The sequence below is a fragment of the Coccinella septempunctata genome, chromosome 5, assembly GCF_907165205.1.
Source record: "Coccinella septempunctata chromosome 5, icCocSept1.1, whole genome shotgun sequence".
NCBI classification, from domain to species: Eukaryota; Metazoa; Arthropoda; class Insecta; order Coleoptera; family Coccinellidae; genus Coccinella; species Coccinella septempunctata.
The window spans coordinates 27,624,299-27,643,376 of NC_058193.1; the positions used below are offsets into that span (position 1 = coordinate 27,624,299).

The following is a 19,078-nucleotide window of genomic DNA, read 5'->3' on the forward strand; positions in this document are numbered from 1 at the left end:
GTCGTATGATCGATTTTTGGGCGAATAATAACTGATGTTTTATCTCATTTGGAGTTCACAAACTCATTCACAAAAGGAATAATTTGGCAGATAAGGTGGAGGATGAAATTTATTGCTACTGACTTTTTTCATGATACACAAAAAAATTCTTCCTGCTTCCCAGAGTTAGTTCAATGTATTACAATCACAATCCCTATCGCCCACAAACTCTGTAGTATCTTTGAGTTGATTGCCAAGGATTCATTCATGCAAGTTGATTCATTATTTTCGAACAAAGAGTAGGTATATGACGGCCAAAGTGCTGCCCAATCCAGTATAACCTTCATCCATTGTCGTCGTTTTGACGTGCTCCAGTTATCCTTATAAAAGCCCTTTCAAGTCACTTTTTAGGCTTTGATTTAAATACCTCATTCTCTACCAATATAGTGAGATTCATTTCTAGAGGAACGTGTTTATGTATACTGGATACACTCCGATGTTCTAAACACTGGATCCTACTCTTCTCTTCCTTAGAAAATACATCTTTGATGGAAGATGCAATATGAAATTCTGAGATCAAATCTGCCCAGACGGTACAGAGCAAATCCCACTGTAAATCAACCTCTTTCCTTTCGTGCAGAATGAAATGCATTCCGCATCCGAACCAGGTTAAAGCTCCGCGCTTTGCATTTTACTACATGCATGTAGTTAGGTTAGGTCGCGTACGGTAATGGAGAGTACATCGCCCTTCCGGCGTAGAGGGCGCTGACTGCTGAACGGCCTTTCGAAAGAGCGCCTCGACGCCCGATTGCAAGTTCCACAGTTAATGAGCCGTTCCAATTAGGAAGGATGTGGGGGCCTTCTTCACGAGCACAAGTCATCGCACTCTGGAGTTCATTCGATATGTTAGGCGTCCTTCTGGAACAGTTGTGTGATCCGTTTTATGGGGACTACCTCAAGAGATGAGGCTAGTAAGTAGGGAACGAAAATAGCTTATTTATTGAGCACAACTCAAGAATGTTTTGGGGATCATCGAGAGATATTTCAACGAGCAAATTATTTTCGAAAAACATTCTTCAAATCTTTTCACCAGTAATGCATTCTTCAAGAATATGTTGATGGTCTATCAATATGTTGTTCAAACAAACTTACATCTGCTTATATCATGTGGAGATGTTTATTTCAGGACTTTCAACTCGACTAGTTTTCTATTTCCTCACCTGCTTTAGTTTTTTTCGCTATGGCATGAGAAAATTTACAGCTAGGTTAACTTTTGATGTATGTTTAATGAATGATATTATGTGTTCTCATGTTGGCCAAATTGTTTCATGCGTCAAGCAAATTATAAGAGAATTTCTATCTGTGGGACAGAAAAAAAAACATTACCAGAAGCTCAAGTACACAGCTAGGTGGATTAAGGATTCAGGACAAATCAATCGCAAGCAACTCCAATTGCTGTATGTCATTCCTTTAAGTTTTGGAAGGAAACACAAGCCACTTTCCAAAATTCATAGAACCACTTGCTCAAAGCAGCCATGTGACATGGAATTGCTACAAGATTCCCTTCCATTTCTCAAATGATTCAGAAAGAGAGAGTGTATACAGGGACCTTTCTAAATCACAGAGGACTCCAAAACAAAATACGGTTATATGGTCTAGGCAAGTGTGACTCCAAAGTCCATCAACCTATGTGCCAGGCATTTTCTAGAAAAGGATAGCATTGGAATTAACATTGAATCAAATCGATCGAACAGTCATCTCCTTCATTAGGCAGCAGACTGCAACTCATCTGGATACAAGAACACTCTGGCATCAGAGGCAGCAGATGATCTGGCCAGCAAAGACGCTAGTGTAGCTGATTGGTCCAGAACCAGTCATTGGTATTCCAACTCCAATTACAGATTGATGTAACCCAGAGTCTTTGAGTATTGGGTTGTGCTTCTCCCAAGAACTATTCAGACTGTCCACCAAATACACCAAATTCAGTCTAGATCCTACACAAACTTGGTATTGTCGATCAATTCTGATGAAGACCCCTAGGGGTTGATGACAAGACTACTGATCACATCCTTTGAGATTGCCCCATGGCAGGGTTTAAACTTGGTGAATTTGGTACTTCAGAGGAGCTCAGAAAGTACAGACTGTCACTTGTGGTGTTTGTAATCCATAAGTATCCAACAAATATAACCAGTTCAGATACTGGTATCTTTTCATCCCTTTTGGTTCAAGCAAATTTACGACTATCATTCAGATAGATATGTCGGCTTTGAGACACACATGTTGTGAATAATTCGAGGAAATAGGTCTATCGAAATTTCAACTTACAAGGTCTTTTAAGGAATCAAGTCTTGACTGTTTTAGATGTGAGGTGTTACTTGCTTTTAGCTAGAATATTGTTACCATATTTGTGAACTTCATTGTTTTGTTTGTGATTTACTGATATGTATATGTTTATTTTATGGTTGTAATTATTGTTCGATTTGTTTTTCAAATGGGTTGTACCGTTCAATGTACTGAGCAATGCTCATATTAATAAATAAAAAAATTAATAAATAAATCATCGCCATCTTCGGATCTTCTTGCCTATAACGATGAAAATTAGGTGAGAAAAGCTTTACTTTTTGTTTAGTTTATATGCAAGCCTTCGCTTCGAAGTTCCACAAATTTGACCCTATTCTGTACCGACCCCAAAGATGTCCTGGCGCTAATGTCCCCAATGCCTGACAGCGTTCAAGTCTGAGTGAATTGCTGGCACACTTACTGTAACGACAAAGTTGAGACGTGCCGCAACCTATTTCGCCATCCCCGTCAGAAGATAATTCCGGAGACGCTACAGAAATAGGGAAATAAAGGATGTAGGGGGATGCGCGCCCGCCACCCCGGGGTCATTCACACCGCCCCCGCGAGGTCAGACTATCTGGGTCGTTCCATTTCGGTTACGTCGACCTCTGCCGCCATACTACGGGTGTTATGGAACTTTTCGGATTTTTGTGTCACCGAAACGACGGACATGTTCGGTTATGCAAGACCAGAGACGTGCACATGCATTTCTCGCCGGAGGTTGGCAGGTCTAGAAAGGCGGCTGAATGATTGGAGAACCTGCGTGGGCCCGTGATTGATAAATGCTAATCGATACGGCAGGTATTTTTCCCAATTCAAGGTTTTTGTACTGGTCGTTTGTCTTGTGGTGCAATTGGCTAGACAACGGGGTATAGAAGACAATGGAACGGCTTTTTGGTCAGTGGCATCAATATAGGAACACTACTCTTAGCTATCCGTCAAACCGTCTGACAGTAAAAAGACGAATTTCAACGATTGCTTGATATTTGTATTCACATTGCATTAAAGAGTATTGAACCCCTAGTATTTAATAATGTACTCATACCATAAATGAAATGATGTCGGTGGCGTATTCGCCATTTTGCAATCTTTGGATATTGATTTATGAACTACTGTTTGTGTAAGCCTTATTTCAATATACGCAGGGTGTATTCGAAGGAGAGGCTTTTTTTTCAACAGAAGGTAGAACTGGTCGAAATCAAGCGTTTCACCAAAAATCAACTATACAAAATGACAAAGTCAAAAAAAAAATTGAAAATGATTACTGAAATAGATTCTAATGCGACCCTAGACCGTTTGTTGGCTGAATTATCGCAAAGCAGTGGAAAAAAACTTATCTCCTGATTCAACCATGTGGTTTCGTTTAGGATATTGGCTCGTTCGATATTTATGTGGTAATGAAAATGGAAACTTAGGATTGCCGAATTGTTGCCATTATTTTTTAGTAACTTACACGATTTTATGAAATGGCTCATTTCGATACCAACTGATAGAAGAGCGACTGACACAAGTGTGAAAAAAGAATATTACTTCAAAATCTCAGCAAAAAATTCGTCTAAATTATTCACGAATTTTTTCACAATGGGCATCACAATCTCCTTGTTCCAACATTCCAACAATCGTCGTAAAAATGAGATGAAGTGGGGAAACTTTTCAACATAACTAACATAAGCGCTTTCAAGAAACTGCCTCGATTTTCTACATTTTTTTTCACCCTAAATTGCACGATACAATAATTATGATTCTCTCAAAAGTAACCTGATGCATCTAATCCGATGAACTTGGTACTGAACCATTCATTGTCCAGCCATATGTTTATGTTTGGTTTCGTTATTGCGATGCTGGAGTCACCTTCCACAGTCTCATACTTAAATTCAATGGAATTTTGTCGAACTTCTAGAGGTTGTATCTCAGCTATCCTGTATATTGGATATAGAAAAATTTTGGGTAAACTACTCATTTTGATGAGTTCTACCTTCTGTCGAAAAAAAGCCTCACATTTGAAAACACCCTGTATACAGGGTGAGTCTTTGAGTCGTACGAATATTTTAACAGTAGATTCTTGAGGTCAATAGAAACACTTTTTTCTTTTACCACATTTTCCGAATCGGCTTGGTTCAAAAGATACAGGCTGTTGAAAAACCATAAAAAGATATTATTTTTAGTTCTATCTCAGAAACGGTTCTATCGAATGAAATGAATTTCGGAATATAGTTTTTCATTTATTTGATTAATCTTTATTGAATACAAGTTATCAACCACGTCTTTCAGTTTTCTCATTATGACCATTACTTACCATAAAAATACCAAAAATTCAAAGAACCCAACTCTTGTAACTAAATTATACGCTATCTTATGAATGTTTTAACGTTTTGTAAATAATTTCAAAAATTAAAAAATATCTGTGAAATTTGATAATTTGGGTACTTTGGCTTAATACAATTATGTTTAAAAGATCCATAGATGTGTAGTGTCACATATTTAGCTAGTTATTCTGAAGGTAATTTTGTTGTTCCTGGGGTGGCACAGCTCATTATGAATACTGGAGTGGCTCTGATTTTTTATCAGGGCTGAATCTACTTTTAAAATATTTGTACGAGTCAAGACTCGCCCTGTACTGTGTAATGATTAGAATCCAAAATTGAATGAAGTCGTCCTCGTAAAATTTCACCTTCATAATCTACGGAAATGAGCATAAACTCAAGAAAACCAATAATTATTGGGTGATTTGTTTTCTTATTATAGGGACTCCTATAGAAATGTGCTCATTTGTTTTTTTTTTTTCAGGTAAGCATCTCAATGAAATCAACACTTTCGATTGGAATGTAGGGGTGAGTGTATTTTCTTCATGGTCGAATAGACATATAAAAATTGGTCATATTTTAAGAGTATTTCGATCTCATGATTTCATATTTTGAATTATTCAGAATATCATTGCAGAGGTTAATGGACGTTATCACTTTCGCTGCAACTTCGCGAAACGTGAATCGTTAAAGTTAGAAATCGTCGTTTTGTGTCACTACTACCCATAATATCCGCTTAACGACTTCCTGGGCCCATAACCGATATGTCCTGATCGGAATTCCAACTAGGTCCCCTTTGGGCGACGTTGCCCCACTTTCGTGCACATCGCTAATTTCCCAACGCTCGACGATGGCTCATACAGAGCGCTCGGGCGTACGCGCAAAAAATAATTCCGCAACTTATCGCGAGTGAAAGCGATCACGCGAATTTCGTTGTTACGAGCGACGTGCGTTGGCCAATTTGTTTACGAGATGGCCGAGTAGGGGATCGCAATCGAAAAAAGGCCCGCGACGTCACCGTTTTGTGGGATCTTGCGGAATTTATTTATTTCTAGCAGTCTTGACCGCGATCTGGGTCGTAGACCTGCGGATCTGGGACATACTCTCGATCGGCGGACTCGTTACATCATGCTTCGTGGAAGTACACAAAGAAGTGTTTGTCCAAGAGAGTTACGTGTACGTCTATTGCGGATTTTATGGGTACGGCTACTGCTTTATTCGGATTTGGGAAGCAGGATGCTCTCGAGGATTATTTTCAGGAATTTCGATTATTTGTGGAAATATTGCGATTTGTACTAGGTTGAAACAGGTGTAGCTTGAAGTACTCGAAGACTGTCCTGTGGATAGTTCTACAAAAGAGGCTATTACTTTATAGTTGGGTAACCCAAGAGGGAAATTCGGGATTTACTCGAGCTTGTCAGATTAATATAAGGTACCCTGTAGAGTACCTCTACGAAAAATTAGATTAGATTAGGAATTTTCTAAGACAACCTGTCAGAATAGTAAAAAAAGCGACACGATCACATACTCGATCGTGTCAGATCGATGTATGTGATTAATTACAAGTTGAAAAGTATATATTCTCTTGATTTGACAATTTAGGCTTGACGAAAATGAGTGGGAGGGCATCAAACTTGCAAACAAAAACGTCACGAGTAAATTCTCGCGCGGTGGATTTTTTTCCTATTTTGAAGCTAAAGATTCAGGAAAAATATAATCAAATAGTTTCAGCATGCCGAAACAATAAAAATTGGCCATAAAGATCACAAAAATCATTTTTTTTAAATTATATCCTCTCCTGAGCTTCAAATTGTTTTCCCGTTCATTATGAAAGTTATAGAGTATAACATTTTCTACAAATTTCGTCCGAAGCAATTTTTTCTACGTTCGAACGTTTTTGAGATATATGGCGATGAACGTACATTAGACTGGGTTTCTACATTGACCTTGGCCTTTCGCATGTGAGGCTAAGCTCCTCAGCCTTATCGCCCTATAACTCGAAAACGGTTAAGAGTATGTAAAATTGCTGCAGACAAAAGTTGTACAGAATTTTATCGTCTACAACTATCCTAATGAATACAGAAACGGTTAGAGGTACAGGTAGGGGAAATATTTTAAAAAATTCCTTGTTATCATCTTCAAACTGTCAGGGGGAAACCCCCCTGATTAGTGCAGTCAACACGTCTGCAACTCCGAGATTAACTACCTGTCACGTCCGAATTGTCAGTCTGTTGAAGTTGAAAAGTAGCTTCCTTTGGGTCCAATCAACATAGCCTCTAAAAATCTGACACGTTCGAAAAAACCTTTTTTTTGCATTTTCAACTCGTACTGCCAGCCACACCACGCAAACTGTCAGATTAACATGAATTTGTCAACAGAGACACATAGAGCATATACAGTATCTTAATCTAACACGCTCGAATATGTACACCTGACGATTTTTTTTAATCTTTGAAAACCATCTAATCTTCAAAATCAACTAGATCTTCACGACGCTCGAGTAAATCCCGACTCAGCATCGTGGGCTCCCCAACTAAGTATTAAGAATGTTTATTTCTTAAAAAAAAAATCAACCAGAGCGCAAGTCCAAATCAGATTGGCCTTTTTAATGCCATCACTTAAATACCTAGCGCAGGCAAATTTCAAGAGATGAAAAAATCCTTGCTCTCAAATTACTACAGGAATTGATGATTGATTTGGATTGGTTCAGCAAGCTTTTGTATATGAAATTTTTCGTTTTATTCAGAACAAAAAGCCCGATTTAGCATCGTCTTTTTTTTCCAGAAGTGGGCTTCCAACTTGGATCGCCTCAGGAGGCGAGGCATTTTTTTTTTCAGATGAAATTTCAAAACGACCCGAGAGAAGAAGAATTTTGTTGGCAATTTTTGTTCATTAAAAAATCTGACTAATTTTTCTTCCAATATACTGCACGCCAAATATTCAGAATTGAAAAAAGGACAAATTTGAAAAACTACTAAGTGAAAGGTTGCCTCTGATCTAGCATTCAAATCCATAAAGATCGATTCAGCGTTCGAGAAACTTCCCGATATTCATCCAAGGCATCCCTATTTTTTCGCTCATTAGCCTTTTTCGCAATCGCCTAATCACCTGACCCTTATGGCCGCTAATCTGCCCGAGTTATCTAAATCAGTTCTTGTCGGGCGGTTCGTTGACCGGCAGCGCTCACGAAAGTGGGGCGTCATATCGGAGCCGTGGTCCTTGAGAGACCATATCGGTCAACTGGATTCAATTCGCAAAAATGCTCGAATAAAATTGCCCCAACTCATTATTATCTAAGATTGGTCTCGTTCGTATGCCAGTATCGTGCTGCACTTATCGATTCCGACCTATTTTTCTCAATTAGAGGCACCGCGAAAAATTGGATTGTTCCTACAATCGTTTAAAGTTGATTGATTCGGCCCGAATTAATTTCATTGAGAAATTGGCAAAATAGAGAGGATTCTGGATAATTTGAAGTATAACCTGATGATTTTTCTGAAGTGTAACTTTTTCAGGCTCATTATACCTATTGATATGTAGATAGTAATTCACATGAAAATTATTCAAAATATCACACCGGCGCATACGCCATTTTGCAACCATCGTATAAATGTGCTCATAGTTTTGTAATGGAACGAAATATTGTTTATTTGTTTGCTCAAAAATGAGTTTATTCCAGAACCAAGTGAATGAACAGTCCATTTAAAGAATTCTCCAACGCTGGCTACTACTTTTTCTCACCTGTCAGGCTATTTTCGAATTCTATATGAAAAAAATCCAAGTTGGTTGACTTATTTGGTCGAATAAGAGCTTTCCTCAAGGTTTTGTTGATGAAACTGATAGGGCAAGGGATATTTCATTAAAATTGTCCATAGGTTAAACGTCTCTCATTATTTTAAACAAAAAACTCAATCTTTCTCAACCCTGAGCGTTTTTGGTATGCAATTAGTCGGGATTATACTTCTGAGGTGTCATAACCGACGATTTCAAGTAGCCTTCTCAACGAATTACTTTTCTAATTATGCACTTAATACCTGCAATAACCTTTCTACCTAACGTGGATGTTAATGCGAGAATAATATACAAGCGTATCGATCCATTGTTACACCCACGGAAAAGTAGTGAGATAAAGAGGACATGGCCATTGGTTGCAACTAGTCATCCTATTCTGGTACTCAGATTCTAAGTTGATTTCGTCAGTACCACAAGGATAGGAATACATTCACAAAGGTTTTTCCGAAAACGATACCACAAATTTTTATTCCTGAACATCTATACTGTCTATAAACAAATGCGAAGGACTTGGGGAGATGACTCCTAGATGGAAATAAGCAGGAGTAGTTCCTTTTCGATTTGACCTCCCTTCCAAGATACATCCTTTGGAAGGCGATGACGAGTTGACAGTTTTTGATTTTTTTCACGGGTTCTGAAAAACACTGAGTCATAAAACTATACATTATATGAAGCACTAAGTAGATGTTACTCTTACAATTTTTTTAGATTTCATAACCTTATTATTAGGGGTTGAAAATAACAACCCCTTATGATTTTTCTTCAAATTGTTTTCGTGGGATAGATTTTCGAAAAATAAAATACTCTCATGGTTTCCCATTCAATTCTGGAGAAAAAAGAGACTATGGAACACTTATAGGATGAAACAGTGATCAGAACTGCTTATAAGATTTTATTTATTTCGAGAAAAGTATCGACTGTATCGAAATTTTGCAAGAGACTATTTTTTTCCAGAATTGAATGGGAAACCAAAGTAGAATTTTATTTTTCGAAAATCTATTCCACGAGAACAATTTTCGAAGAAAAATCATAAGGGGTTGTTATTTTCAACCGTAATAATAGTTATGAGATCTAAAAAAATTGTTTGAGTAACATCTACTTAGTGCTTTATAGTATGTATAGTTTTATGACTCAGTGTTTTTTAGAACCCGTAAAAAAAATTAAAAAATGTCAACTGGTCATCGCCTTCCAAAGGCTGTATCTTGTAAGGGAAGTCGATTTCGAAAAAAATTGATAGGAACTACCCCTGGTAATTTTCATCGAGGAATCGTCTCCCTAAGTCCTTAGCATTGTTGTCTGTATGAAATTTCTCAATTATTTTCGATATGAATCACCCCTAGCATCTCATAAGATGCAAATTTTTAGGTCAAAATCTCATTTTCTGAAACCTTTTGGAGTATTTTATAAAAAAGGTTCTCTTGGTCCAATGCTCTAAATCCAATCGCATCTTTAAACATAATTTTTTTGTTTTGGTGCCCAGTTGCAGAAAGTTATTCATGAAGAACGCAATTTGAACTCTCCGAGCATATTTGCCACAAACACATTGAATTTATTCCGATGTAGAGACTTGAACTGTTTATGAGCATCTACTGCACACATTCTAATTAATTGTACCGAATGTAGATCTCAATACTGCGAAACCATTCAATACTCGAATCACAGGATCCAGTATGGGTAAATTTTCGAATGTTTTGATGAATCGCTTCCTCATTTCTTCAGTAGGGTTCATCCGATTCCTAGAAGCCTCCGTCACGAAGCAGTCAATTAATGCCGTAAATAACCCTTCCCAGACACAGCACCGTCATCGTCACAGCTGCGGAACGCTTACATTAGCCCTGTTACACATTGTTCTGTTTCAGACAGTATTTATAATTACTGCCGGATCTATATGCGTCATAACGCCAGACTCGCACATGTTCAAGAAGATGCAAACACACTTATCACATTGTCGAAATACAGTTCGACACACTAGAACTTATGGAACGTTCGTCAATTGACGTCATTGCATCGGGGATCTCACGTTTCAGACACGGGAAACTTCGGGGGTATGGCACATTTATCCGGAGCCTCTATTAGGTAGGAAAAAATTGGCCATGTGCTCGAGGAGGTGCCACCAAAAACAGTCCTGCTACCTACAATAATTGTCCGTTGGTTGTTTTTCGCTCGGCATGCTGAAGATATTGATTTTCTTCTTGTCTTCGAACTTCGAAATTATCGTAGAATATGTTGTATAGCAATGCACGATTAGTTATGATTTTCAATATCATCTTGGTTTATGTTTAAGAAGGGTCTACACCGTTTCAATGGTCAGTTCAAAGAGAGAAAATGAATAACTTACGTCAGAAACCACTAATTTATATGGGGTTTTCATTATAATTCTTTTCAATCAGTTCGTCATCTCGGAAAGTCAGAAATTTTTTTAATCGTCAAACGGAAAAAAAAAATTTTAAATTTTTCATTGAAGAATTAATATTCATTCATTTTTTCAACTTTCCTAGGTGAAATTGTCTCTTCTATGAATTTCCACATGAAGAAATTCCTCGAAAAGTCTCGCCATTGGCTACAATTCGTATCCTGGTGAAACTGAAAAAGTGCTGCCATCTTTTCGACGAACGTGTTCTGGCAACACATCACCTTAGATCCTGTTGCCTTCTTTGGGAATCGATACAGTGTAGAGGTTCAACGATCATGAAAAAGTCGTCAAGATCTAGGATTCTCATCATTGATTACCCAAGTAATGTTCTTGAGGTTCATCTGAATATGTTATAAATCTTCAACATAAAGACTGAAAGGAAAATAGAGTTGTAGCTTGGTGATCACTACATAGCAAAAATTCATGTTTGAGAGTATCTCAAGGAGTCACTAGCACGTTGCATCGACCACTAGCACTTAAGAGTAAACTATATTTCTTAAATCTGGGAGGACTGTATTTATAGTTTATTCTACTGGAACTGTGGATTTTCGGTCTCTAGGAGAGGGTTTGCGTCCCCAACAATGCGCCTATGATACTGTCGCGTCACTGAAACTTCCAGGGAGAATTTGTTGTTACATGGCTTTGTCTGAAAACATTGTAAGGACGATCGATACTTTCAGTGTTTCAATAGTTATGTCGCCGATTGCTATACTCCCACGGAAGTGTTCTGAAAGGTTTACAACAACTCTCATGTTTTTATTTCTGAAGATTTGCAGTTTCGCTTTAATCGTGGCCAGTTTCACTGAAATCCTTTATCTACCTCAAACCTCATAACGAACCGTTATTCTTTAAGGAGCGTTTAGGGAAAAACCTAGTAAATAAAAAGAGCTACCCCCGGTCGGAAGGTGGACAGAGGGAGGGCCGGAAGCCCGAGCCAGTTTGAAGGTCGGATCTGCCCGTAAAGGTGAGAATCTATCTAAAAGGAGCACCAACCGAAGTAGCGTAGCACTGACATTGCACATACATGACAAAGGCCATTCATAATTTTCAGATATCGCACATCTGAGTGAAGTTTCAGATATTATTTTACATCGCCTTTGTCAAGTATGTGCCATGTCAGTGTTACGCTACTTTTTGGCTCTCTCTAAAAGGTGAATCTACCTACAAGGTGGATATACTGGCAATACTAGTCGCTTATTTAGTAAGTAGAAGACATAAGAGGACAAAATTAGCTGATTTAGAGAGATCTACAGAACTGCCCGGGTTTTAAGTTGGAATATCTTCTTCTGTGTAATAAAAACAGCACTACTACATGGCGAATTACCCCAATCGATTGCCAATTCCGAGCATCTCATATGGAAAGAAGCATATCCGAAAAAGCCTAATGAATAAACATTCGAATTGAGTATGCCACGATAAACTAATCGAATACGCCGTGATTTAGATAAGCGGCGCTTTCATGGCACAGTTAAAGTTCAAGTGTAGGTCAATAACCCACCCCAAAATCAGATAATCCCTTCGAAAGTACCATAAATATTCCCGAGCGAGATAAGGTGATAATGCTTTCCGCTATTCGCGTCGCGCTTAAACGAAACGAAAACCCCGCGAGTGCGTCCAGTGTCAATCACCCTTGCCGGGCGTCGGGTTCACCCCCCTGTTCCTTGTGTACTTCCTCGATGTTCCGAGTCACGTGACGCGTTAAAAAGAGCGGATTTGTTTGTCGGATATTTCAACAGGTGCGACGCCTGCGCGTTACAGCGACGCCCACGTTCGCTTTACCCTCCAAAGCTGCCTCCGACCTTCTGGTTTCCAGTGTCGAGGTTGGCTCTTTCGTGGAAAGTTGCGTTTCCCGCCGTACACAGCAGATCAACCCTTCGATTCGAATCTTCTTACTGTTCTTCGTCACTTGCTGGCCATTCGATTTCCCTTATTTCCATCTCTTCCGAACCCGGGGTAGTGCCTGGTCTGACATGAGCATTATCGCATCCCCCTGTTACACATGAAGACCGAAATGACACCCCTTCCGACTGTTATTGTTCGCGTCCACTCGCCCGAAAATGAGGAATTGACACCAGGTAAGCATCGCTAGACATTCGACGATGGCAAAATCACATCAAATCATCCCCATGAAATCTCCATCTTTCGCGAACACGTTGCTTCCCACCGACCCTGACATTGGCTGCGCCCGCGTTCTCAACGCGTGGCGTCATCTTTCGGGCGCCAGTAGTACGAGCTGCTTAGACGCCGGATCCGAAGATGGCGCTGCTTGCCCGACAACGGGTTTAACAACTTCCTCGGCATGAATGAGATATGTTGTACGTTTCCAATTCCTATTCATCGGTTTTATAATGAACGTTTAAAATTTCAACTAGGCGGTTCGCGTATGAATTATTTATCGGGATCATTGACGAGGTCTGCTCATTTGTGATTTAAAACTACGTTCCGAATTTTATGTTCGCTGGCGGTGATAGCGAAAAGCAAAAGTGTTTTGGTTTGTTGTCGTAGTGCACATCTCAGTTGTTTAATGGTAACGAGGTTCATTTTTATGCGACCTATATATTCGCAAGAAAAATTTAAGAATGGAGAAACGACGAATAAGTTGATATGTTTCAGAATTCAGTATTATTTCTCAGGAGAAAATAAAGAAAAAGGATAAATGCCTATCAACAAAAACTTAAACAAAACTAGCTTTTACTTTAAAATAAAATAAGATATATATATATGTATCTTTTTCATTGTACACTACAGAAAGTGCGGAAAAAAGTCCTTATTTCTGAAAACATAGGCTTCCTTCTTACAATGAATATCAGAAATAAATCTTTTGATATTAAATAATATAGAATGAGTTTCAGCAGAGAGCTTATGGTCGCAAGGTACCAAACAATTTAGCGTATGATGAAGGGCATATTTTCCATTGAAATACAATTTCAGTTTCTGTCCCTATATTGAAATTATATTTGAAACAAAAAAGAGGTGAAAATGGGAAAGAAGATATAAATCAATGAAACAGCTTTTATATAAATTTATCTGTAAACTTGATGATAAAAGGAATAGGTAATTCAATACATCTATAACTTGATATATCTTTTGCTAATTTTGGTTAATAATCACATTCCACTTTGGAAATCCCTTCAATATTGAAATTAACAATATTCGAAATCTTGCAAATGAGAAAAAGGTGAAGAAATAAAAAAAAACTTCTGACACTTTATTGACATAATATTGGATGATGTGAAACCTAAAACGCAATATTTGTTAGATAGCTACGAAAAATAATAAAAAGTCACTTAAACTAACGGAATTTTGTGACAGAAATGTATGAAATTTTCATACTGCGTCGGATGTGACATTCAACCTGTAAATTCCTCATGAATAACATCTAGCCCCATATCAGGACTATTACCAGATAATGACCACAACAGGTCCGGCACATATCGCATAAAATGGCACGTAGAAAAAAATTTGCGGTATACCGTTACCCAAGGGGGCATAGGGCATCCGCTCTAAGACGGTTCATAGTTGAACCGATTGTTACGTTCTCCATTTTCTGACCTCATTCGCGTTCACGAACCTCCCGTGACCCCTTTTGCATGAACTTCCACAACAAAACAGTACATGTCATCTTTTCATACCCGTCGACAAGGAGAGGCACAACCGTAGACCGAGACGGCTATAGCTAGAGTTCAATAACTCAGGTTGATACACTCTGTGCGGAGAGTGCAACGGCAAATTGTGTCGTCCTTTGTTTTACATGCCCCCATTTAACTCTTTCTCACTCTCTTCCTCTCTAGCTGCGTCTGTTTGTTTACGCGTTTTTCCGCTGCTCGTCTAGAAGAAATCCTGTAAGTCTGTGTAAAATTTTCTACCCCTTCCTTATCCATAATGAAAAATCCATACTGAAAAATTGACGGTTACTCGATTGATGACCTTTAATTTTCAATATTTTCTTGAGGATTACTGAAGAGGCAAGAAAAGCAAAGAAACACTTTCAATTCGGCTTACATATTTTCTATTTTTTTTATCACAATGCCGATATAAACACATTAAATATGTAGAAACGTCTGCCGAAGTTGAAAATGATCCTCCTAGTTCTCACTATGTATTTTCAAAATATATTTTATGCAACTTCAAATTCGGATTTTTCAAAACCGCGTAAAATTACCTCAAAAATCAACAACTACCTACTTATTAAAACGAATTAATTATTCGTTTTTTGTTTGAATGTTACTTGCATTGTTGAAATCTACATTTTCACTGGCAATATACAGGGTGAGTCTCTGACTCGTACAAATATTTAGCAGTAGATTCTTGAGGTCAAAAGAAACACTTTTTTCCCATACCATTTTTTCCGAATCTGCCCAGATAAAAAGATATAGCCATTTTGAGTTTTCATAATGGGCTGTGCCACCCCTGGAAAAACAAAATTACCTTCCGAATAACTAGCTAAATCTGTTACACTTCCCATCTGTGGATCTTTTAAACAGAGTCGTATTCAGCCAAAATACCCAATTTCAAAAATTCCACAGATATTTTTCATTTTTGAACATTACGTTCAACCTTCAAATATTCACTAGACAGCGTCGAACTCAGTTTCAAGAAGTGGGTATCTTGTGTTCGAATAAGATTAATCAAATAAATGAAAAACTATATTCCGAAATTCATTTCATTCGATAAAACCGTTTTTTATAGTTTTTCAACAGCCTGTATCTTTCAAACCGTTGCGATTTGGAAAAAATGGTAAGTGCTTCTTTTGACCTCAAGAATCTACTGTTAAAATATTTGTACGAGGCAAAGACTCACCCTGTATTCTATAGGTACATTCTAAACCATTCAATAAGGATGTTCATACTGTATTCAGTACATTGATATCAATGCTACAGGACTCTTATATGAGGGAATCATCTCCCATAGATAAAGCAGTTATGATTCATTACAAAATAGAAAAAAAAAACGGGAAAGAAATAAACAACTTCTCACACTTTATTGACTAATGTCAAACCCCTCAATATAGTTGAGTTTTGAATGTAGGCACCAAAGTGAGAAAAATTCATATTTTTTGTAGGTATGTACCTACATTTCCATCAATATATCACTGATTTATTCGTAATGTAGAGACTGTTTCTCCCAAATCCTTGTCATCAACTCTTCTGGTATCAATTTTGATGCAGCATTCTTTGCTAACTTAGGAATTTCGGATGAAAGTACCATTTTCAAGCTATCAATCACATGAACAAAAATTTTAAAATAAACTGTTATATCCATGTCAACAAGACGTGACATCAGATGTCTATTACAGTCCTGCTTAGTTGTATTTGAATATAAGCGACATTATCATAATTTCGAGCATCGGTATTGAAGATGTGATGCAGGCATGATTGAAAATAGCTGATATACACGTGTATAAGTGCCTTTGAAGCACTTGCATCGTGAAGAGCGTTTGAAGGCTCCCATTTCTATGGTTTTTTGGGTAGTCAAGCGGCGATGAGTGAGTTCAGTACCTAGATGGGAGACCTCTCTGGTTATGAATCATGACAGAGGCTGTCCTTTCGTCCAATTAATCATCCTCAGACCGTGTTCATAAAGCACCACGCAATCCTGGTATCCACTCGCAATACGAGTTTCGAAATCTTCCACAGTAATTCATTCTTTTCATCTTCAGGGACCCGGATCAGACGCAGAACGCACCCGCTACGAGCCGTGTGTACAACGAGCCATCTGTAAAGATCAAAAGGATCGTCTTCGTGTTACGTATCCGAGAATTGAATAAACAAACACCGAGAGATTTATCCGGGCGTGAAATGTATGCTCTGCCCCCGATAAAATTTGTTTATTCTCCGTGGCCCCATTTATGTCGTTGACCTCTCGGCAGCGAGCGATTTCGTCAGCTCCTTTATTCCCGATACGAGGGCATTTTTCGAGTAGATCGCCGCGTGCTCAGCATCCCGGTCACGCACCACGCGCGTCCTTAAGTAAGTTTCGAAACTGTCTATTGCTCCTAACGGTTTCACTTTCACCGTCTTCGGAGGAATTTCGTTCGGATGGACCACCAGAAGGGGCCCATCATCATCTATTTTCACGTCGTTATCTTCACGCCCGTGATCGATCGCTGGGTCTGGACGAATCGGGTGGAAAAGGATGATTTTATACGTGGTATCTCATACAGCTCAGCTGAAAATCTGGTTGTACATTCGAAAAATTGGATATTGATTTACATTACAATATTTATAGTCCACCCTCTTTTATAATAAAAGCAGTCGTTTGGTTTTGATAATTCGAAACATTTCACACTGTGTAGTACGAAAATATGAGGTTATAACAATTGTCGAAAATTTTTGGGTTTTGAATCAACGCTGTATGGTCTTTTCTACATAAAAGTCTTAGTAATTGTTTATGTCTAATAATGTAAATTCACTTAGGAAAATAAACGAAATCGAAAATACATACGTGATGAACATAATTAAGGTTTATATAAACTGATTCAAGAGATTCGTTATCCAGTTATTTGCAAGGAAAGTATTCACAAGGGGTTAGTGTTCAAGAGGGGTCTACACCGTTTTAGTGATCAGTTCAAATAGCCAAAGGGTAGATAATTCAAAAACACTTATTTATATGACCTTTATGGCCAAATATTATGGCTTGCTGAAACTGTCAGATTATCATCTGACAGTCATTAGCTTCAAAGTAAAAAAAGCGGCGTTCTAGCATGTACAGAGTGGGCAAAATTAAAATTCTTTGTCAGCTGAGGGGATCTCGAGAACTATTAGAGTTAGAAGAAAACGGATTACTCTTTTTCAGAGAAACACAGAATGATGAAAACCTTAGTCTCCTACGATTATTCGTTTTTGAGTTATTGGGAAAAAATGAGATTTCGACGATTTCGAAAAGTTCTGATAACTCTTTTGTCTTTGAAGTACAGATATGAAACTTTAACCTTCTACAAGCACTTTTTCCCGCAGAATCCACTGACGAGCTCAAAATATTTTTCCATTTCGAATCATTAGGCATTTTTTTTTAATGTAAACTTTCATTGAATTTGTTATTTTTGAATTGAAAAAATCTTGCGTTAGTAGATTCTACGTATAAAAATGCCTCTAGATGTTCAAGTTTCAGATCTGTAACTTCAAAGACAAAAAAGCTATGAGAACTTTTCGAAATCGTCAAAATCCCATTTTTTGCTAATAACTCAAAAACGAAGAATCGTAGGAGGCTATGATTTTCACCATTCTTTGTTTCTCCGAAAAAGAGCACGGAAATGTTTCATCTGTTTTATTCTTGCTTTTATAGTTCTCAAAATACCCTCAGTAAACAACGAATTTTGCATACCCTGTACAAGTGACGTGTTTTTTTTTGGAAGTTTGGTGCCCTCCCAACATTTTAGTCGCGCTTAAATTGTCAGAGTAGGAGAATGTATTCCTTTCAACATGTAATCACCCCCATATAATAAGATATATGTGACACTTTCGAGTATGTGCAATGATCGTTTTTTTTTTACTATTCTGACAGGGTATCTTGGACAACTCCCCAATATACAGGTCAAATAACGGTTCTATTTACTTTGTTTTGTTATTTTGTTTAAAAATTAATCGCAGAAATTAAATAGAAAATACCCATTACAAATGGACACTACTCAATGGTGGAATAGCCTTCGCATCTTTATGCTCTTCTGCATTACACTTTTCTCTGGATTTCTGTTCTTGATAATTAGAAAAAATGTAATAATTTCAACATTCAACAATTGATCAACTGATTAATTGAAATTATATCGAGAGTTACAGTCTCTCAGAGCTCAGAGATAGACAAATTTTATCCTGCTGGATATAGAATGTAAGGCTCATCGAAAGAGACCATATAGTTGGGCCAAACCATTCCTTAGTATTGGCACAACAAATTGAACCCAAGTATCGTCGATTCTATCGACCAATTTCTATTTCATGTTCTACGAGCCCGATCGCGGTTGCAAATTGGCGAATGCGCGAGTGGCGAAAAGTCAACGCCTTCTGCGAATGAACTCGGCAAAGTGCAATAACACCGATCGCACCGAGTCAGTGAAGGCAAGGTCGACAACATTGTTCAATGCGTTCGTCGATCTCGGCGTGCCATTATTACCAAAGGCACCATTCTTTCTCGATCTCGACGATCGACGTTTCTTCTCATTTCTACACTGTGTCAAACCGATTTCGACCCGATGGAAATAGGCAGCTTACGAAATGCTCCACTGCCGCTGTTACCTCTGGAACTTTCTAGACGTAAC

The 19,078-nt window shown here is 38.1% G+C and overlaps 1 protein-coding gene across 3 annotated transcripts in view; it reads left to right on the forward strand.

Moving 5' to 3' along the window:
- LOC123314574 (ecdysone-inducible protein E75) overlaps positions 1-19,078 on the forward strand; it is a 149,180-nt gene that overhangs the window by 68,466 nt on the left and 61,636 nt on the right. Inside the window, exon 1 of one of the 3 annotated variants that reach the window (XM_044899931.1) lies at positions 12,824-12,902. The exons of the other annotated variants lie outside the window; for them this stretch is intronic. Coding sequence (XP_044755866.1) covers positions 12,827-12,902 — 76 coding nt within the window. The 5' untranslated portion in view covers positions 12,824-12,826. Of the gene's footprint in view, positions 1-12,823; positions 12,903-19,078 lie in introns of those variants that run through there. 3 annotated transcript variants of the gene reach the window in all.